This window comes from Populus nigra, chromosome 1 (assembly GCF_951802175.1).
Source record: "Populus nigra chromosome 1, ddPopNigr1.1, whole genome shotgun sequence".
Lineage (NCBI taxonomy): Eukaryota > Viridiplantae > Streptophyta > Magnoliopsida > Malpighiales > Salicaceae > Populus > Populus nigra.
In genome coordinates, this window is record NC_084852.1 from 47547453 (window position 1) to 47569816 (window position 22364).

At 33.5% G+C, this 22364-nt stretch overlaps 4 protein-coding genes across 6 annotated transcripts; 3 read left to right on the plus strand and 1 right to left on the minus strand.

Annotated features, from left to right (window-relative positions):
- The first annotated feature begins 676 nt into the window (after positions 1–676).
- On the plus strand, positions 677–1636 carry LOC133682522 (fasciclin-like arabinogalactan protein 14). The gene has a single exon (XM_062105891.1). The coding sequence runs from the start codon at positions 677–679 to the stop codon at positions 1634–1636; it is 960 nt and encodes a 319-aa protein (XP_061961875.1).
- A 1967-nt stretch (positions 1637–3603) lies between these two features.
- On the plus strand, positions 3604–8198 carry LOC133694424 (putative glucose-6-phosphate 1-epimerase). Of its 3 annotated transcripts, none has more exons than XM_062115932.1 (9): positions 3604–3893; positions 4353–4427; positions 5294–5350; positions 5431–5591; positions 5904–6044; positions 6327–6429; positions 6535–6634; positions 7167–7412; positions 7878–8198. In XM_062115932.1, the coding sequence occupies exons 1-8, from the start codon at positions 3777–3779 to the stop codon at positions 7394–7396; spliced, it is 984 nt and encodes a 327-aa protein (XP_061971916.1). In that variant the 5' UTR covers positions 3604–3776; the 3' UTR covers positions 7397–7412; positions 7878–8198. The 3 variants fall into 3 exon arrangements, with proteins under 3 accessions (XP_061971916.1, XP_061971910.1, XP_061971922.1); XM_062115926.1 differs by having other exon boundaries at positions 7887–8198; XM_062115938.1 differs by having other exon boundaries at positions 7936–8198.
- A 2006-nt stretch (positions 8199–10204) lies between these two features.
- On the plus strand, positions 10205–11251 carry LOC133682530 (uncharacterized). The gene has a single exon (XM_062105903.1). The coding sequence runs from the start codon at positions 10205–10207 to the stop codon at positions 11249–11251; it is 1047 nt and encodes a 348-aa protein (XP_061961887.1).
- A 2479-nt stretch (positions 11252–13730) lies between these two features.
- LOC133688223 (uncharacterized) lies at positions 13731–16107 on the minus strand. The gene is made up of 2 exons (XM_062107642.1): positions 15726–16107; positions 13731–14161 (listed from the first exon to the last, which is right to left on the minus strand). Exons 1-2 carry the CDS (start codon positions 15805–15807, stop codon positions 13965–13967), a joined length of 279 nt encoding a protein of 92 aa, XP_061963626.1. The 5' UTR covers positions 15808–16107; the 3' UTR covers positions 13731–13964.
- Positions 16108–22364: the final 6257 nt, after the last annotated feature.

Consider the following 22364-nt stretch of genomic DNA (forward strand, 5'->3'; position numbering starts at 1 on the left):
ACCTAACAAGTAACACCTGAAATATGGTCCCTCTAAGATTCCTCTGAAATTTTATGCAAAAATTGCAGCGTTTCTGATTTCATTACAGGGATGCTGTAGGAACATGTACCATGTATCTACTAGATATAAAAAAGATTAACCATGCTGAATGATTCTCAGTAGAGTTTAGTTACTATCTCAAGAAAAAAAAAACTAAAAAAAAATGACATGTTTCTCTGTCATTCTTGTTTTAAAAATACAAATATCCACTCCAAAAGTCTTGGAAACATATTTATTTTATCCTTGTTTCTGTTTTTTTTTTTAACGTAGTACGATTTCTATCTCTTATATATTTGTCCATTCTATTTTGAAACATTAACAAGAGACACAAAAAAAAAATATATATGGTGCAGGATCAATCGAACACTCGTATTCTAAGATGGCCCATTTTTAGGAAAAAAGAAACTACGTGCCTGACATGAACGGTAAACTTGGCATAAGGCTCTACATATCGAAAGAAGCTCCACCACTGACCCTCGTTTTCAACCAAACAAAAGTCGCAACAGACTCGGTTGAACAGAGGAACTTCTCTTGACAAATATAGAACCTTTCTTCTTATCCACTCATTTGCATATAAAAACTCCATTTGCCTTCAATGTAGATATCACCTCATCACCTGATGACCAGTTTTCAAAAGATGTCTCTCAAATCCTCTTCCCTTTTTGCTCTTTGTTTCTCCTCCTTTCTTCTCTTCAATACTGTAAGAGCTTCTAACATCACCCAGATCCTCAGCCAGTACCCTGATTTCAGCACCTTCAGCAGCTATTTGACACAAACCCAACTTGCTGGTGAAATCAACAGCCGCCAAACGATAACGGTCCTAGTGGTGGAAAATGGGAACATGTCTCCTCTCTCTGGAAAACCAAACGGTGAGATCAAGAATGTGTTGAGTGGGCATGTAATACTCGATTACTATGATGTAGCAAAGCTGCAAAAATTACAAAATAAAACTGCTATGCTCACCACCCTTTTCCAGTCCAGTGGGCAAGCCAAAGGCCAACAAGGGTTCTTGAATGTCACGGTTTTGGGTTCTAATTCAGTTGCCTTTGGATCAGCAGTTCCAGGATCCAGCCTTAGTTCAAATTTGGTTAAATCTGTTTCCTCTCAACCCTATAATATTTCAGTCTTGCAGGTTAGCAATATCATTGTCCCAGCAGGCACAGGCAATGCAAATTCCACCACTTCACCTGTTCCTGTAGGCCCACCAAAAACTTCCCCAACACCAGCATCAAGTCCAAATAAGCCACCATCCACCTCAAATCCTCCACCCAGTAAGGCACCTGCACCAACCACAGCAAAACCTCCACCCACTCATGCACCTGCCCCATCAATGGCGAAGCCTCCAACTGCTAGCGCACCATCAGCTACTCCGCCTGCCATGTCTATCTCGCCTGTGGGAGGACCTTCACCAACAACTGCCGATGGCCCTGCTGCAGATTCTCCAGCTCCATCCCCTCCAGCAATGGATGGTCCTGCTGCTGATGGCCCATTGGCAGACGCTCCTTCAGACCCCAAATCTGATGCATCTGTCATTACTACTGGAAATAACCTTGCTTTATTGGCACTGATTCTACTCTCGGCATTTTTTCTGGCCTAGATTACGTTAATATGAAGTTAGAAAGATTAATCAGGTTCTTAGTCCTTTGGACTTGCCAAATTGATGGCAAGTTGCACGTACGTCAACCTTTTTACTTGATATCATTTATTTTGTTTTTGGCGTTCAGTTTCAACTGTACGCGCCTTCAAAATTGTCTGTAAACCTTTCCCAGAAAGGGATTAATCATTTGAAATGAACACTTGAATCATTGCAGAGAAGTAGAGCTATGTTTAAATCGTTGTATACTGCTTTTTATATTTATCAAACTGTCTATTTTTTTTTTTTTAATCTACAGCCCTATAGCATTTCTTTTTTAAGCTTGAGGACACTGGGGACTCATTTTTGCAGCCAAATTATTGTCACTGACAAGTGATAGGATTAATGTCATACCTTTAAACATATATATAGAGTAGATCGATAGGTCTAAGCTTACAAAAAAAAAAAATTCTGGATAAGTCAAACGAGTTTGTTAACAGAAATTTCTATAATTTTTAATTCAACCATTGAATTGGCTGAAATCTTGAGATCATGTTTACATACCGTCTTTTTTATGTAAATAGCTTAAATTGTAGTGCTAGCTGAGATCGTTTTCATACCCAAATAAGGTCCAAGAACTTTTGCTCCAGTGATTCTCTCCCTTGCAAAGCTTGGAGCAGATGCAGTTTGTGCATAGCATCTCCAAGTACATTAGTGGTGAAGCTGATATAATTGCAGGTATTCTTTAGTAGCTTTAACTTCGTTGTGGAATCACAAGCTTTTTGGTGATTTAATATTTCCCTACTGTTGGAAAACATGCACAGGATTACTCATTTTTAACAACACGATTGGTGGAATCTTAGGACATGGATTTATGGGATTAAAAACTCATTGAATTATTCACCGAATCTGTTAAAATTCTTGTCTCCAATTTTAATTGATTGCAAAGTTTCTAGCTGTTTTTTCGTGGTTTAACTTGAAGGAGGCTTAACAATCATAATTAGTTGAATGCATGGAGCGATAGGAGGTTTGAGAGGGATCGAGATGGACTAGGCAATCAGATTTTTTCCTTTTCTTTTTCAATCTTGGAATTGGAAACTTACAGCATGCATAGCAGCAAGTCTTAGCTTGACTGGAGCTGGATAAACAAGTCAAGATTCTTGGCTTCATTTTTATTGCTTGATTATTATTGTAATGTCTGTCGCTCTCCAGAGTCTTAATGTTCATGGGCATGAGCTTGGGCTATTATGAGACCCCATTTTTATTTCATCTTGTATCATTTTATTTGATTTTTGCAATCTCTGTTATAATTCAATAATTATTAAATTTAGATAAAGTAAAATGCAGGAAGCAAACTGATATCAATGAGGGATCCTCCAAGAACACTCTAAAGCTTCTTCTTTTTATTTTATTTGAAAATACACTTCTAAGATTTATTTACTTTGCTTTTAAATATTGTTTTGACATGATAATGATATTAAAGGTTGTGTTTTGTAAGTGTAGTGGGATAAAAAAGATTTGTATAAAAGAAAAGAATTGTTTGGTGAGTGGTATAAAAATGATTGGTATAAAATAAATAAAAAAGTATTTAGTTAAAAAGATAAAAATAAAAAATAAATTTATTTTAAAAATAATGTAAGTTTTAAAAAAGAAAACCTTCATGTCTCTGTTGTCTTTGTTTTATTTATTTATTTATTTATGAGATAGTAATTAAAATCTAAGTAAATTTTTATGTGATAATAATCTGCTTAGATATAAAAGTGTCCTATTTTATTTCAAGAATTATCACCCATACAACATTTTTACAAAGGATAATATATAAAAAGACAAGTAGAAGTATTAGACTGCTCGACATAGCTTCTGTTCCAGAGTGAAGTAAAAAATATATATATTTTTTAAAAATATTAAATTAATACCTTTTTTATTATTTTGACTTGCAAGGATTAAAAATATAAAAATAAACTATTCTAATATAAAAAGCTAAAATATTTTTGAAAAGCTCCCCGGAAAGAGACGGATTGATCCCAAAATGTTTTTCTTTCGCTTTCTGTCTTCTGTCCTTTCAGTCCCCATCTGACAATTCCTCCAGTGCTCGATCCTTAACGGATTCATAGTGTTTTTAATATTCTGCATACAAGAGAGGTGTCTGTGTCCGTGTGAGTACATGTCTGTGGGTACGAGAAGAGGGATGTCTCTAGAGACCAAGTACGTGGAGCTTTGTAAGGGTATAAATGGCCTTGACAAGATCATCTTGCGTGAGGTTCGTGGCTGCTCTGCGGAGGTATATTTTCTCTCTTTATCCATCTCTTGATTTGGTGTAATTAATGAAACCCAATTGCCCTTTTTCTTCATTTCTTTGCAAATCTACTGTCATTTCTTTTATCCTTTTTCTGGACATTGATTGGTTTTTTATGTTTTGAAAGACCAATGCTGCTTTATTCAGGATACTAGATCTGAACCCATTTGAATAGGTTCAATGTTATGGGTGATTATGAATTCAAGTTTGTTTCTTTTTCGTTAAATTTTTAGATTTGATAGTTGCTGTTACTGGAGTGTATCGAAAAACAAGAAACTTTGGTGGTACTGAGCTAGAATATTGTTTTTTTTTTATCCCATTACTAAAGGAATCGTAAATGTCCCCACTTTCTTGATCTCAAGTGCATTCTTTGTGTGCTGTTTGCTATAATTTTCAAGCAGAAAGCATAGAAAGCTTGTTGATTAAGAGTGGTTTTATGACCAGGTATACCTGTATGGAGGTCATGTCACGTCCTGGAAGAATGAACACGGGGAAGAATTGCTTTTTGTTAGTAGCAAGGTACTTCCTGTTACTGTGATATATAAGCTGTATAGATCAGCGCATGATGAATTTAAAAAATTCTCTTGATGCAATTGTTTCTCTTTACCATCAGCTGTAAGAAGTAGTTTACTCTCAGTTGTTCAGTAATCGGTACCATTCTGTTCCAATGGTTTTTCTAGTGTGGTTTGTTTTCTTAACATCATCTTTTCGTTGATAAAGTACAGAATATTAGAAAGTGACCATACACTTGTGTTTGTTGAATTATTAGTGAAGTTGTTTCAAAAAATCATTTCGTGAAAACATGGTGCTACTGGAGAGTGCTTGCAACTTTGTAGTGAGATTGGTGCTAATATAACTAGAAGGTGACAATTTGTCTTATAACCAAATCATATGTATATATGTCTCTATTTGTCATCCACTGGAGGAATATCCATGAATTTATTATGTCATATGAATTTAATATATATCCTTGAGACCAACAATGAAGGGTTTGATGTAGGATTTATAGCATTCAACTGTGGAAACATATTCTCATATTTCACTCTTTGCAGAGGGGAAGTCTATTGACGTGAAATGCATGATAGTCAATTTATACTAGAAGTCTAGGATTATTCTAGATACATTATATAATCTTTTTAATGAATATTCAACCTAGAAGACCTAAAATGCATAAAACCTTCGATCATAACTCCTAGGAAAATGATTGCTTCTTTTTGTGGGTTTGGCATCATATAAGCTTCAGGCATAATAAATTGCAATTTTTATCCATCTTCAATTCAAACTACTCAAAGATGATGGCGATCAGCCATATGTCTTAGTCATTTCTTGTGCCTGGGCTTGGCTAATGCATTCTTTCTTGTAAACTATATTGATGGTTTATGCAGGCTATTTTTAAGCCTCCAAAGACTATTCGTGGAGGTATTCCAATCTGCTTTCCCCAAGTATGTCCATCTCTTATGCTAACCAATCATGTTTTGCCACTTAAGTTATTCTTTCAAAGTAAATTAATTGGCATGTGCAGTTCAGCAATCTTGGTTCTCTTGAACCACATGGATTTGCAAGGACCAGGTTTTGGACCATTGACAATGACCCCCCGCCGTTCCCGATAAATAACTCCAACAAGGCCTTCATTGACTTAATACTTAAGCACTCTGAAGAAGATGTGAAGATCTGGCCTCACAGGTGCGAGACTCAGGATGGAGTGTTATACAGTTCAACTCGTCATGTCCTGCATTACTTAAACAACATTTGAAGCAAATTATTTGTGTTTCCATCTCAAAAAACAAAAGCATTTAAAGATAAGTTCAGTAAGATAGACCAGTGTGTAACTTAATTTTTTTGCTGAAGTTCGATCTAGTTTTATAGGAACAGATATTATGTAATGTCATGGTGTGCTATTGGTACTTGTATTGTTTTATGCCTTGTGATATTTTTGGCTGCCAGTTCTTCTAATAGCCAATTAAGTTATGCTGAATACATACAAATTATTTGCAGATATGAATTTCGCCTACGTATTACTCTGGGGCCTGGAGGAGATTTGATGTTGACCTCACGCATTCGAAATACAAACACTGATGGGAAATCGTTCACATTTACATTTGCGTATCACACATATTTTCATGTTACGGATATCAGGTTCTTTGACAAGATTTATTTATTGTTGCTGTCTTTAGAGCTTCTTTTTTTAATGTTACGTAGTTTATTGGGTTATCACTTATTTTGCAAAGATGTTTATCTTTGTTCATTGTATACTAATGTTTATCCTTTTTATTGTAAATCAACATTGAGTAGAGATGTTGATGCATAATTGATGAATTGAACAAAGTCATAGTTTTGGTCTTTTTGATAGAATATATTGCTTGCATCTATGTGTTTTTAATTTTTTTATTGATTTAGTGAAGTGGTTCTTTTGTCTAGTGAAGTGCGGGTAGAAGGACTAGAAACACTAGATTATTTGGATAATCTGAAGAACAGAGAGCGATTCACTGAACAAGGAGATGCAATAGTCTTTGAATCAGAAGTTCGTATCTGTTTTCTAAAGAAATGCCAATTGTTTTTTTGTGTCCTTTCAGCATCTATTCATACAAATATTCTGTGTTACTTAGTTCTATTCTTTTCTATGAAGGTGGACAAAGTATATCTCAGCACACCTACCAAAATTGCTATCCTGGACCATGAAAGGAAGAGAACATTTGAATTACGGAAAGATGGACTTCCTGATGCTGGTGAGTGAAATTTTGTTTGCATGCATATCTTGGTGATAGGCTGCTAGCAACCGATGTTATAGAGACTCCATTAAGATTGGGAAATGTATAAACAATTTTCTCCTGCAGCATGAGCTGCTATTGCCTGTTGTCATATGTTCATTTGTCAAAAGTAAATGTTCTTCTAAATTTGTAATAGTTGGCATATACCTTTGAAGGTTTCTCACAGCAGCCAGTGGATTGGAGCTTGTTGTTTGAAATTTTATTTAGATTTTGTCACCCAAAGGTCAAAGTGGAGGAGCACTCTAATTATATCTTTGTAGAAGTGTCATGTTAGGTTTCCATAAACTGTGGTCTTGACATCATTAAATGACAGTATTTTTATGTTCCGCGTTGTTTCAAAATAATCTTTGTTTTAAATGGTGGAACACATGCCATTATGGTCAGTTGTGGATGAACCTGGACTGATTAAGCGAATGGAGGACACTGCAGGTTTTCTGTACAAACTTTGAAAACTTTCAGTCAATATAAGTGTAGTTATTTTCCCCTGCAGTGGTTTGGAATCCCTGGGATAAGAAAGCAAAGACAATACCTGATCTTGGTGATGATGAGTACAAGCATATGCTGTGTGTAGAGGCTGCTTGTGTGGAAAAGCCGATCACTTTGAAACCTGGTGAAGAGTGGAGAGGAAGGCAGGAGCTCTCTGCTGTTCCTTCCAGCTACTGCAGTGGCCAACTTGATCCACAAAGGGCATTCTTAAGTGACAAGTTTGGGCTTGCATGATGCATCTTTTTTACAGGTACAACCTTAACATTGAAACATGTAAACCGGGTTGAGTATCATTTCTTGAGAAGCAATAATGTTAAGAACGGGAGAATCTGACAATCAGTGAACTTGAGCATCTCAATACCCTGAATGTATAGGGATTCACGATCTTAGGTGTAAAGTTCACACATGTCCCCCCTATTTTGAAGTGTGAGCATTTTGCATTATGCTGGACCTCATCTTGGTTGTTTACATATGAATGTGTGATTGTGCATGTCTTTTGAGTACTCGAGTTAGTCTTCAAGTGCAATTTTGACTTGTATTTTTTGGCATGTTTTACATGGCACAAAAATAATTGAAGGATACGGATTTATAAAGTTGATTTTGCACCTTGGGCAATCCTAACCATATAATATTTTCCTCTACTTATTTATACGATATTCTAGAATTGTGCTCCTCTTCTTGTGTGTGAACTTTTAGTCTGATAGTTATAAACAAGTTTTTGCAGGTGCCCCTTTTGCATCATGCATTTAGTGCTTCCAGTGGATTCTTGCCAGGATTTTTGGAGGCAGGGTTCAAAAGGACAAGTAAACAAAGTCAGTTGGGAAGGGATCTAATTTGTATTTTGTCAACTTCGTTGACTTCTACTGAAAGAAAAACGAATGAGTGGAAGAAGAGAAGGAATGCATCTAAAAGTTTCTAGGTTTCACCCTATTCTTTTTACCCTTTTTTTATTGTTTCGTTTTTAAATGATCGCATTTGTTCTAGTTGAATAATAATATCCTTGGTTTAATGAAATTCTATCGTTTTTATAATGAAATCTCAACTCTGGACAATGCAAGTAGCAGGATTCTAGTTTTGGCTGAGTTGGTTTCATAATTGCAGATACTTTGCCAGCCTTCTTGTTTCACTCCAAAACTCATCAATGCTGATCATGATATGTGAACCCACCTATGAAAAAAACTTTTTTTTCTGATGAATGGCTTCTATAATCTGTTGGTTATCTTTACATGTCTGGCAATGAAGCCATCATCCAGATAACAAGCATGGTTCACGAGCACCTTTCTGGTGTGATTAGCTACAATCTCATTTGTATATCGTCATGGTTATGGATAATCTCAAAGTAATTTCTGTTGGCAGCTTTCACATGAATGCTAAATAATTTGTTTCAAGCAATCGATACTGAGTACCACTTGCTGCTTGTTGTTGAGAGCAATCTCCAATCTAGTACAATCATAATTGACTGCTGTTCTTGTCGAAGTAAAGCTGGTTTTTGGGATGACCTTCCACAGAATCCACACTAGCCATAAAATTGATGTAGGATTCGTGTTCTTAGAGTTTTAACAGGCCAATATGGCATGCTCAGGATTGATGCACGACCTCCAAGCTGCGATGTATGAAAGAAACAGGTGAAAGCTGCTGTAAGAATAATTATATTGATGGCTTCGGATAAATCTTCAATATTAATATTGTATTTTAAATATTTGAATAAAAATTGTATCGAGATTTTTCGATGCAATGAAAAATGCTGTTAATAGTATACCTATTTATTGTTGTAATTTATAATTAATAATTATCAACCTGTATTCTTTTTTTAAAAATAAATGAAAATAAACTCTACCCTTATCTCACAAACATTCTAGCTGGATAATGCTATTTATCATAGATTTAAAGACCAGAAAATAATATAAATGAGCTTCTAACTCATAGCGTTGATTTTATGGATGTGTTTTTGTATATTAATTGAAAAATAAAAAAATGTTGTTCATGTTTAATAAAAAATTAAAAAACATATAAATTAAAAAATTAAAAAAACAATAATTAAATACTAAAACAAAAGGATAATCTATCTGACAAAGATGCAAACAATAATTAATAAATTAAGATAATTTATTTTACAAAATTAATCTTTAATTTATATTTAAAATATTTCTTAATATTTTGTATACGTGATAGGATGCAAAACAAAAGAAATAAAATATTATTGTAAAAAACATGCTAATATAATTTGGAAAGACGAGATTGAAAATTAAAAAAAAAAAAAAGATGAAAAAAAAAGACTGTAAGTAGCCTTCTTAAAATGTTACGAGGAAAAACGCTAACAGGTGGAAAAGATACCTTTATTTAACAGCTAGAATTTCCAGTCTGCGGACAAGAAACTGAAAGGTGAAATAAGAGATGGGATCCAAAACGGTGAGGTTTATTATTAGTATTTCTCAACTGTGAGATTTCGATTTAAATAAAAATTAAAAATGTCACTGAAAAACCAACAAAAAATTCGACGGAGAAAGAGAAAACCTCGAAATGATTTGAAATCCCAAAAAAATGTGTGTGAATTCTAGGGAGAGAAAGTGAAAGCAAAGCACTTTATGGTTTTGTGCAAGAGAGAACGAAGGATGGTAGCCAGCTAGCTGCTGCTACATCGAATTGATTTCTTTCGGAATCTGAAAAATCTTCCAGCTTCATACAAGGTCAGACACCATTCAGAGTTTTCTCTCTCTAGAATCTCACATCTCCCCTCTTGTATTGTATTCATTTCGAAAAACCCATTATTTTAAGCTCCTTAGCTTTGCTGGGGGTATCTGAAAAGTTGAAATTGATAGCTTCTCCTTGAAGAAAGGAGGGGTTTACTTTATAGGAGTTACATTGAAAGTCTTCAAATTTTTGGTAAGATCAATAAAGGGTTTTTTTCGTTGTGAAGTTTGGCTGTTAATATGACTAGGGTTTGGCTTGGTTTCGTGAAATTTAAGTTTTGGGAGGGAAAGTAACAGTGATTTTTGCTACTCTTTAGTCTTTTTGGTTTTTGTCGACTATGTGGTGAGAGAGATGCAACCGTCATCTCAGCATTCGCGGGTAAATCTCGCGGAGTTGAAAGTTCAGATAGTGAAGAGAATTGGGGCAGACAGGTCGAAGTTGTACTTCTATTATTTGAATAGATTTTTGAGTCTGAAACTGAGCAAGGTTGAGTTTAATAAGCTTTGTGTTTCTGTTATTGGGAAAGATAATGTTCTGTTACATAATCAATTTATACGTTCGATTTTGAAAAATGCTTGTAATGCCACTGTCCCGCCGCCGCTGCCAAGTCCTGATAAGGAGGTTCCTACATCTGCAAGTGATTGGTCCTATTCTTATCCGAATGGGAAGGCGGATTTTTCTTCTCATCAGTCAACCATTACAGATGATAATATAGCTTCAGAAGAAGGAATGCCGAAGCTGGTGCAGCATCATCAAGAAGGGGAAGTTTCCCTTCAGCGTCCTGCAAAATTATCACAAATAAAGCAGTCAACTGATGGTTTGGTATCTGTACATAGTAAAGAACAGAGTGAAATATCTGAGATATCTTCTCCACTTCAGGCACCACTTGGAATTCCATTTTGCATCGTGAGTGCAGGTGGTTCCCGTGGGCCTTTGACTTTAGCAAGCAATGACAGATGTGCTAGCTCGTATGATAGTGGTGGATTGCTGGATACACAGACACTGAGAGAACAAATGCAGCAGATTGCAGCAGCGCATGGCCTTGATGGTGTATCAATGGACTCTGCCAATTTGCTGAACAGCAGCTTGGATGCTTACTTAAAAAGGTTGATCAAGTCCTGCATTGAACTCATTAATAGAAGGCGTGGATGTGATTTGACAAAAAATGATTCCCAGGAGAACCGTTCTGAGGGGAAGCTTGTTAATGGCTTTCTTCCAGGCCATCGTTTTCAGGTGCAAAGTAGCAATAGGATTTTAGGTGGAATGCAAGAACAGAGATCCCACTTCCTGATATCTTTACTGGATTTGAAAGTTGCAATGGAGCTTAACCCACAACAGCTTGGAGAAGACTGGCCCTTGCTGCTGGAGAAAATATGCACGCACCCATCAGAAGAATGAAGTCCCGGAGAAATTATGTTTGGGATGTGATTAGTTTGATGGCTAGTCCAAAGGAGCAGATTTGTTGCAGTCAACTCCTTTCTTAGCCTCTTGAATTAGTTTCCTTCCCTTGTCATTCAACTCTGCCTCCAACAAGATAAACTTGAGCCAGAGCATGAGAGTACCACGTTTTATAGCAACCAATCAAAGGTAATCAAAGAACAGAATGCCCTTGCTTGGATGCTCTGTTGTATTCTTAGCATAGTTTTTCTGCTTTTAGTTGAGAGAAATTCTTAGAAACAGTTTTGCAGGAATAATTTGTCTAGCTTGTTAGGAAGGTAAAAAAATGCAAGTTGTAAAAGTTCCTGTACATGTATTATCTACAGTAGAATTGTTGGGGTCCTGAATATTAACAAGTTACCTATTGCTGATTGTTGCTGATTTTAATATGAACCAGGAAATTAATTGTTGGCTTTAACTCTTCTTTGAACTAACATACATTTTCTTTCTTTTTGTCAATTGATACTAAAATTTGTTTTCATGCACACACACTCATTTCCAGAAATACGATCGTGAGGTTTCTTCATTTCTATCTCTAATGTTTCCATAGGAGAGGCACTCCCTGTCTCTAATATCATAATGTGACTTTTTAAAGTATTTTCTTTATAAACTTAGTTTTACTTGAGGACTAAAACCAGGAATCCTTCTCCAAAAAGGTTCAAGGGTCTTAATTAGTTGATGACAGCCAAGCGAGTGTAGTTGTGAAGGATGCTAAACCAACAAAGAGGTATTAATTGTAGTTGTGAAACGTGCTAAACCAACAAGTATTAACTATACACTTGAAATCCCTAAAGAAGACTTTGGAAAGTGACAATAGCCCCTTAGACATACTAGAAGGTAGTTACAAGGATCAAGACTCTTTCCATGGTATTAGTGCCATAAACCATACAGTGTGAGGTGGATTGAGAGTTGAAGAACAACAAGTGGTATTTGTTAAGAAATAAGTTGCGAATTAGAGTTTTTTACTATTCTATAATGAGATAGATAAAATAATGATTATGTTGTTAATTATGACATTAACAATGCTAGTAATAACAATAATAGCAAATATGATGTCATTAGTGATGTCCTTATTAATAAGCTAGAGTACAAAGAGAACATTCTAAAATTGTTGATTGAGGCTATATGTATCCTTTTAATTTAGAAGTTTGTTATTATCATAAATAATTTTATGAATACTACAACACATGATGAAGAAGTGATTGTCATAGCTTTTCCCTCGCGTGTTAATAGTGATGTGTTTGTGCTTGAGACACTTTTCTCGTAGAAATGGATTTGCTGAAACTGCAAAATGGTTTCCATTTGATGACTATCTTGTTCGGAGTTACCGTCTAATAAAGACCCATCGATGGCCGAAGGAGGAGGAGCCCACGCAAGGGACTTCCGACCCGTCTTACGGTTCATGGTGGACTTTTCTTACTCACATATTGAAGTGAAAACTATGTGCTTTAACTTTTGAAATATTGGTCGCCAGCATTAGATAATATTGTCATTGTAGAAGATAAACACCAGTTGACAGTCTTCCATGTGCAAAATCACCATTCTAGAGCAGGCCAAGATGGCTTTCTTTCTCATCACTATTTTGGAACACATTGAAATATCTCGACCTTGCTCTGTCGATGAGAACACGTAGATTTCTTGTGTTATTCTGCTCTGTTTTTGCTGTTATATTAATTTTCAATTGATCATTAGATATCAGTAGAGCCCATTTGCATGAGAGATGAAAATTAAAATAGTTTATTGTGTTTTTGATCCATGATAACCCTGTCTTTTCACGTTACCATTGGCAAGAATCAAAGACTTTCTTAAACTCCCCTTGTAGCAATCAACAAAACCACGGAGCCCGTATGCGTTTATTTTTGCTTTGCCCATGTTTGCTTTGTGCAAGTATTCATCATATGAAAAAAACTCACACAACTCAGTGGCATGATTGCTTGTGCAAAAATTTCAAGAATTCTGCCCGACCTGACTAATATTCTCTGTTTGTAAGCATCTTGTTATTTCCTTTGGACTCTCCCTTTAGACATTTCAGAAAGTGACGGTTTCTTTCAAAATTCCTTGGTGCTACAGTTACTCTGTTAGCATCTTTCTTGTAGAGAGGAAAATGATATTCTACAGGAAGTTAATCAAATTCCATTAGTGTATGGTTTTATCTGGGCGATGATACTATTAGCTTTACAAGAAACTGACAGTTTCCTTTTCTCTGTGTATGGCTTAATCTAATGTCTCTCGTTCAGAAATGCAAAATCATGTTATATGGATTGTTGAGCATGGTATAGATTGCTTTCATAACTGGCCTGTGTTAGCAATCCCTCCCCCCCTGTTATGGATAGGGGGGCTGGTCGTCCATGTTCTCACATTGGATTACTGCTTGTTTCTACCACAGTATCCTTTCTTTCCTGGCATTGCTTGTGGGGAAGCTTTCATTTATGGCTGTGGGTTATGACAAAACATTGTGTATTTACAGAAGGCACATTATGTAACTGATAGTTGTTTACTCGCTATAAGGTAAACTTGACACATTCATATTGTACCGATTTGGATACCCCTGCAACAGCTCTGTACCATGCTACTGCAATGACGGCCGTTGGATAGCAAATGATGAATGCCCATGTCGAGTTGAAAGACAAAGGCAGCATATTATTCTTACATAATATCAAGCAGGAGTTTTGTATCAGGAGTGATTTGCAGAGAAGGATGAGGCTGCACTGTGGTTAGACCATACAAAAACTCTCCAAAAAGGCCGTTGCTTGCGCTTTGGATGACTTGCCATCAGCTCTGATTCCGATCTCCTTAGAATTTCCCACATCACTTGCACATCTTCATATCCACATGTCTGTACATCATTGTGAAGCTTCAGAAGATTAGCACCTGCTCAAAACACAGAGGGAGAAAAACTTGTGAGTTACACATGTATTTTCTACTGCTGAAAAGGCATCATAAATGAAGCTGTGACCCAATTGCTTGACCGTATAACTAACTAAAATAAATGACATTAACCATCCGATACCTCCAAAGTGATTGGGATATAAGACTATTCTGAAGTGTGTTTTGGTACAGGATTTATTGAGGTTTCAGTGGCGGTCCTTACTCCTAGCACCAGAAGGATTAGGAGTGGACATGGACCCATCTGGGGAGCACATATGGCCACTAAAGTTGTGATTAGAAAAATCACTTTTGCTGCTGTCAGGACCATTACTGATATGACCGAAGCATAAAGTCGCACTAAAAATGATGTTGATCCTATTGCAGGGCTCATCTTTCGGCTGCTGATGTTTCCCAGAAGGCATTTGTATGTTTCTTTATGCTGTTAATTGACCATTGCATCTCCAGCTTTTGATATAGAGTTTTTCTACTAGATGGCAAGTACAAGAAACAAGGCAGTTAACAATTCCCTATCAATTTGATGGTAGCCATGACTCCTGGAATTTAAGCTTCATCTTTTTTTATTTGTTTGTTTTTAAGTGGATTGATACTAGTGGATGAAGCTAGTTGTTGAGAGAATCTTATAAGCTATGTATCCTTCATTTCACGACATAAATAATTGAATAAAAACAGAATTTGTAGATTACAAATCTTCTTGTAATGAATGTTACAAGATCCATTCATAATTTTTAAATAATAGTAATAATTCTATTAAAAGGAGAAATCTTGATTAATTCGTAGACATATTTATTTTTTTATTTCTTCCAAGTTCCTGACTTTTTATAAACTATAACTACTATGTAAACGAAAAAATTATATCGATCCCATCAAAAAAATCATAAGAATTATTTTTTTTTCTTAAAAAATATTTTTTTTCTTTCCTTTCTTTTTTTCTTCGTATTTATCTCTCTCGTATATCATAAATACTCAATAATTACAGCGTAAAATCTCACTTGAATTTTAAGTAATTAATTTTCCTTATTCGGGTCACTACCTAACACATTTTTAGGCATCTCCAAATTGGCAAATTGGCAATTTCTTGTTGAATTATGAAAGAATAATTGCTTGATTTGACAATTCTGTATAGTTGAAACAGTCTCAGATTGTCTGTCTTCAAGTGGATTTCTCTTTGTGGATGTTTTCATCACAAATGGAATCTTCCAAAAAAAAAAAAAACGTAAAAATAATTCATGAACAAGTTTTCTAGGAGCTTTGAGCTACTAATCAAGCTCAATCAACAATAAAATCTTGCCCCACATCACTGAATTCTTTTTAAGCATTAATTAAAGATAATTATGCTGTGAAATATGAACACTACCAAGACTAAGCATACTTCTTGATTAGTTATTTCCAAACATTTGATTTAGGCTCTTTGAAAAATAATTTCTGCAACATATACAGATTGAAAAGACTAAATAAGAATAAATTAAGAAAAGGGAGCAAACCAAGAAAAAAGCTGCAGATTTACGGGGGGAAATATAAGCTGAGGAGAAAGAAAGAAGAGACGGACCATTTTTGCGAGCTTTGACACGAGCAGAAACAGAAAGCCAAACTCTCCTAACAGGGAAGATCATCTTATGCCACAAATCCATCAACTTATCTTCAACTTTAATTTTCTTCGTCCTGGCTTTCCTTCTCCTACTGAACCCACCAACAACTCTCACAGCTATGCTCTTTAACCCGGCCAGACCTTCACTTTCCTTCTCCTCCTCACTTTTTTTGTTGGGGGGTTTTCACTTTCAACAAGCACCACAGACAGACAGCATACAGTCCTTTTTAAAGAGAAGGACAAGGCGGGTTTAGGGTTGAGAGAATATCAGAGTTTTTGTGCCATATTCATCAAAGTATATAGTAGTAGGTGTTATTATCAACGTGCACCGACAGGTGACGGACGGCATTATATATATATATATATAGAGAGAGAGAGAGAGAGAGAGGTAATAAGGACTTGTCCTAATTGCAAATTAGCACGTATTTATTTATTTATTTATTTATACTTGTTTAATTTAATTAAAATAAAAACAGTAATCTAGTCATCCATCATCGTCTGTTCATGTGGGCTCCGATTTTTTAAATTTTGATTTCAAATTTCTTGCCTCTTTAACAGTCAGAAAACGGTCCTCTTATTGGGAGTACCGAAAGTTTTGATTTCCAATTTTAACACTCATTTATTTTTTTTAAGTTAATATTCATATGTTAAATTTAAATATTCCTCTAATTAATTTTCATATAAACTATATTGTGCTTTATAATATAACACTGATGAATTAATAACCTCTATTAAATAATATTTATGTTCAGTCCAATTTAAATAATATTTTGATTAATTTATAGATTTTTATGGTTCTAAAAATATTAATTTATAGAGATTTAATTGTATATGAGTTTGAATAAGTAAAGAAATTTTTGGAATATAAATAAATAAAAAAACTCCAAGAGCACACGAAATATATATATATATATATATATATATATATATATAAAGAGCATAATTCTTGGCACAGCCGACATGTTAAAAGAGATATTTATTTATTAAAGTAAAGGAGGTTACTTGGCCAGATAAACCTATTCTATTCTTGCTAATAATTAACTCAAAAGCAACACGTGGTGCAATCTCTATGGGTATTTGTGGGTTTAATTAAAAGATTTCTTTCGGCTTTATGTGTGGATTGATTTTGTTGGTTAGGCAATTGACTTGAGAGAGACACGTGTCAGGTTTCGAGTGAGAAGTCCAATTAGATACTCCGCAGGGAAAGAGCAGTATACTTTCAGGATTGGTAAATTATAACTCGGTCCCTATATTTTCCAGAAACTAATAACTTTAGCCACATTAAATCTTTGAAATTTTTAGCATTCGGAACCGACTTTGAAGAGAGTATACGAGAACGCGGTGGAAATCGTGTTTTTTAAAAATTTATTTATTTTTATAAAAAATTATTTTTTTTATTTTGAATCGTTTTGATGCACTAATTTTAAAAATAATTTTAAAAAATAAAAAATATTATTTTGATGTATTTTGGCATGAAAAGCACTTTGAAAAGTAACAATATCCACACTTCCAAATAGACATGTGTGTTCAGTATTATGATGTAATGTATTTTTTAAAATAATTTTTTACTTTAAAATTTTTTTGAATAAGATTGTAATTATTTGAGGGTTAAATGATATTTTTTCATAAAAAATAAAACTAATTTGCTAAATGTAATTAAGTTTGTGACAGCACATCATCATTTTAGGCAACAATATAATACATAATTCTCAAAATAAAAGGGGCCAATTTATTAGTTTCTTAAATCACAGGAATTAAATTTTAATAATGTACTTTTTTTTCCAAGAACAATTAAAAAAGAGAGGGAAGAACAATGAATTAAACCTAATTAAGAATTGGATTTTGTAAAATTAAAACCCAGAAAAAGGAGCAGTGTCGGCAACGTTCTTGTCCAAGTGGTTTGAAAATTAATGAGGGAATGCATGGTGGATATATATATATATATATATATATATATATATATATATATATATATATATATATGGTATGAAAAAGATTGGTCACCTTAAGCTTAATTTGAAAGAGATATGGCTCCATTCATGTTTTGGCAAGTAATTATTTTCAAAGGATTCTTTTTTTTTAATTTATTTATTTCTTTTTAAAATGTTGACCCACATCCCTTTCTTTCTTTTTATAAATTGGAAACAATTTGTCTGTTTTCCTTTTATTTCCTGTTCTCTTTATTTTTCTCTTTTTATTTGTCTCCACGTAATTGCGAAATTTGACCTAAACTTCTCAAGATATTGTCAAGTAACTTCTCAATTAAGTTTTGATTAGTGTTTGATAATATAAGATATAAATATATCTGTTTGAAAAAAACATAAAATAAATTTGCTTTTAAAATAATTTTGAAGTAAATTTTTAAAATAAGAGTTATAGGATGACAACTCTTATTTATTTTTAATTTTTTAATTTTAAAATAATAATTAGATGTTATTTTCATATTAAAAAATTCTTTCCTAAAAAATAAAAGATTTTATTAATCTCATTTCTATTCTATGTTGTTAAGTTTTGTATAATCAACTGAAATTTTTAGAAAGTATATTTATTAGAAGGGACAACTACGAACCCCGAACAGAACTAGTCATATTTTTTAAAAAGATATGAGAATACTCGAGTAACAGTAAAAAAAAAAATGAAACAAGTAAATAGAAAAATAGGGCTATAAAACCTATTATAATAAGTTTCAAATTTGATAGTCAATGTTGAATAAGGGATTATATAATAAATAATTTTCAAATATTTACATGTAAATGATTTTTTTTATTCAATTTCTTGACATTTTTCTTACCATGCTAGCTATTCTTCAAAATTAATTCGATTTAAAATAAAATCATAATTAACAAAATTGGTGTCCTTCTAGATAGATAGCAACATGGAAGTGATGGCAGAAAACACCCTATAAAAATGCCCCATTCGAATGATAAGAAATAGGAGAGAATAATTGCCATCCGACTCTTGTAGTGTTTGGATCGTTAAATCCAACAAGGTGAATTTAATTAACATAATTAATCTTGAATATTATATAATTAATAGACTCTTCACCTAATTAATCAATCCTAACCTGCATAATACTTATTGTTAATCCTACGTGGTCCATACGTCCCATCTCCTTTTACCTTTATTATTATTTTCAATCTTTCCACATTTTGTTTTTGAAATCCAAGAGAGAAGTAGGCTAAGACACGTTTTATGAAAATTTAATTTTTTTATTTAAATTTAATTTTTTTTATTTTTTTAAATCATTTTAATATATTAATGTCAAAAATAATTTTTTAAAAAATAAAAAAAAATTATTTTAATATATTTCTAAATAAAAAACACTTTAAAATGTAACTACTACCACACTCTCTAAGTGTATGCTCTGTATTATGATAGCTTTTGTATTTTTTATTTTAAAAAATATTTTTTGTTGCAATAGATTTTTAAGAAATATATATATATATATTTGATTAAAATTGTTGTGGGATAGATTTTTACATATAAAATAAATTAAAAAATTAATTATTTTGATTTCTACAAAAATTAATGTTTGAAATATATGTGGTTTAGAGCAAAAACAAAAAATATCTTACTAAACAAATAATTTTTTCGCTATTATTAGATAAGAAGACCAAATGTTATCTAATTTACAAAGCACTAGTTGTGATTATATATTTTGGGGATGCTAATTATGATGATCTAGAAAGAAACTGTTGAATTACAATTAATCATGATAATCAACGTGAGGAGCCAAAAGGGAATTGATTGTTGTCAAAAATATCATTTTTTTATAACTTAGTTTGTCATTTGATCTTTACTTTACTCTCTCTTTTTTTAAAAAAAAAATAAGAATTAAAATAAATTGGAAAGAGGAAGAAATGAGAGAGAGAGAGAGAGAGAGAGATTAAATTATAAATGAGTTTTTAAAAAATATATAAGAATTGAATACCTAATTTCAAAAACACTAATTAATTATTTTTGTTAGACTATAGAAACTAATTAAGTCACTTTTCTCTATGGTTAATGCATCTATAAAGTAATCTTTTTTTTTAAATAAAACAAAATAAAATGCAGCCTCCTTTAACTTTACTTTAGTGTATTTTACTTTACTTGATTTACTCTATGATTAACATACACAAGAACTTAATTGGTTCACCACATAATTAATTTCTTACGTTAATGATCTAATTAAATGAATAGGCTTCTATTAATTTGTAGTTTGGACGAGGAAAAGTCAATATATTTTTCTTCGATTAAATCCAAATAAAAAACAGAGTAACCTCGAAGAAACTTCCCGATATCCTCACGGCAAGCAAGAGACAAATACTTGGATATATTCTTTAATATTACTATTTAAACAAGAGAAAACAAAAGAATAAAAGTTTTCTTCGATTATTGTTTTGGAATAGAAAAGATTGGTAGTGGAAATTAACGTGTTTATGTATACTTTTAGTTTTCAACGTATAAAATCCATAAAAATTAATATATTTGTTTTATATTTTTGTCCATCATTCAAATATTGATGGATAGTTGCAAGAACAAAGAGTTAAGAAATGCAAGTTTCTGGGTCGAGGGATGGTGTAGAATTGAGTCAATTTAGCATCATATCATTGCCTTTTCCATGATGGGTGTATTCGTCGGTAGAATGATGTTCAGAGAAATGGAAGGCCGCCATGGAAGCATTCCAATTTGAGCACCACGAAAAGAGATTGCTTTTATCACAATTGCAACGAAAGCACCAAAAGCTATGCGTGCTTACTCAAGGAAGGCATACCGTCCAAACCAATCATATTTATTTGAATATTATTAATTAACTTGATTGATCAACTTGAACCCTACTGTTTCGACCCTCCTCTGACATTTTTCCTTTACAAAATCATCAGGCACGATGATTCCTTTCTCGCGCATACTTTGCGGCTCATTTTTTCCAAACTCAAAGCCAATGAGAGAGGATAAGAAACACCATTAGTGCCTGTCCTTCATCTCTGGCTTTATTTTTTTTCTCTACAAAGTTGATGTTCATATCCCATCCCATGGCTCCAGGAGCTTCCAAGTGACAGCTCCATTGGTGACCTTTGCTTTTAAAAGAAAGTGAATATATTTTCTGATGCAACGTCAGTGTGAGTGGGTGAGAGTTGACATGTTTTAGTATCCCTCCTAGATTAAGCATTGGATTCTATGATTTGTGGATAATCTTGATTGTTCTTGCCACCAAAACTGATCAAGAGAATATAGTGTTCAACACGCTTCTCTTTAAAAGACCTGCTCGTGTTGAAAACAGTATTGTCGAGGTGGGTAGATGATTTGTCTGGGGTTACATCATGGTTGACACAGGCATGGAAGTCCCAAAACACATTCAAGATGCTTTGGGTAGATTTCTTGAAACATTTTGATTCTTCAAAAACCAGATTCTTGTGTTTTTCAAAAGAGACATTTAAAGAGACAACTGATGCATCCTGGGAATTGAAGGTTAATTTGTGCTCTTTTTGTGCCCTTGGATATGCATGCAAACGTATTTCGGTAAAATCTACAAGGCAAAACGGATAGGCAGGAATATGTGATTGAGATCTTCACTCTTCGATGCAGCCATTGGCTATTGAGCATAAAGAATGAAGAATCCTTGCTGTTTCCTCAGAAAAATTAGGCGATGTCCATTTTGTTCCATGCATGGATGATATAAAATGAGAATACAAGTCCTTGATAGATGGCTCTTGTCCCCCCTCTGATGTGACTAAAGCTACAGCAAGTTCTGGGATTGTCCCTTGTCCAGCTACTTCAATCAGCCTAGGCCAAAAACTCAACGAATCGCATGGATCTTTAGATGGAACCAGCTTATTATCACTTAAATCAGATCACTGGATTCAAAATTAATGATAAGATGACACGGGATAATGATGAAATGAAGACGGGAAAGAGTGTTAGAGCATGTACTGACTTTGCCAAAAACCAGTAGCAAGGATCTCCTAAGCAGATGCACAGATCAAATCTCTGATTTAGTAGCAATTGCTGTGTAATCTCTACTGCTTAAATTTCTCCACTTTGTTATACGTAACATTGTATAAATTACAACTGAATACAGAAGTAAAGAGGCAGCAAAAGCCCATCAGTTTCAAACTCTCTCTTTAAGAGAACAAGAGAAGAGGGAGGAAAGAACAGGGAGTCCAAGAAAAGGAGTGCAATTCTCTCAATAATAATAATAATAATAAATGCCAATCTAATAAAAAAATACAATTAAATGATTTGGAAAAAAACTTTTTTCCAAGCTAGAAAAAACTGTTACGTTCAATTCTTGGCCAATTAATATGGAATGATAGAATTGGGTAAACAAAATAGATAAAAAAAATTGGTTTTAGTAATTTAATATGATAGACATGTAACCTAAATAATAATAAAAGGTGAATCAACTTGGTTTAACTCTTTATTTTTATTTTTCAGATTATGAAATCATGATAACCCGATAAAAAAATCAAAAAAAATCAAAAAGTTATTTTAAAATTAAAAAAACTAATGTCTTACGATGAAATAAAAAAAAACCAAAAGAAAAAAAGATGTCAACCTCAATTAACTTTTTAAATTCATGATCAATGTAAATAGACTGTAAGTAACATGTTAGGAGAA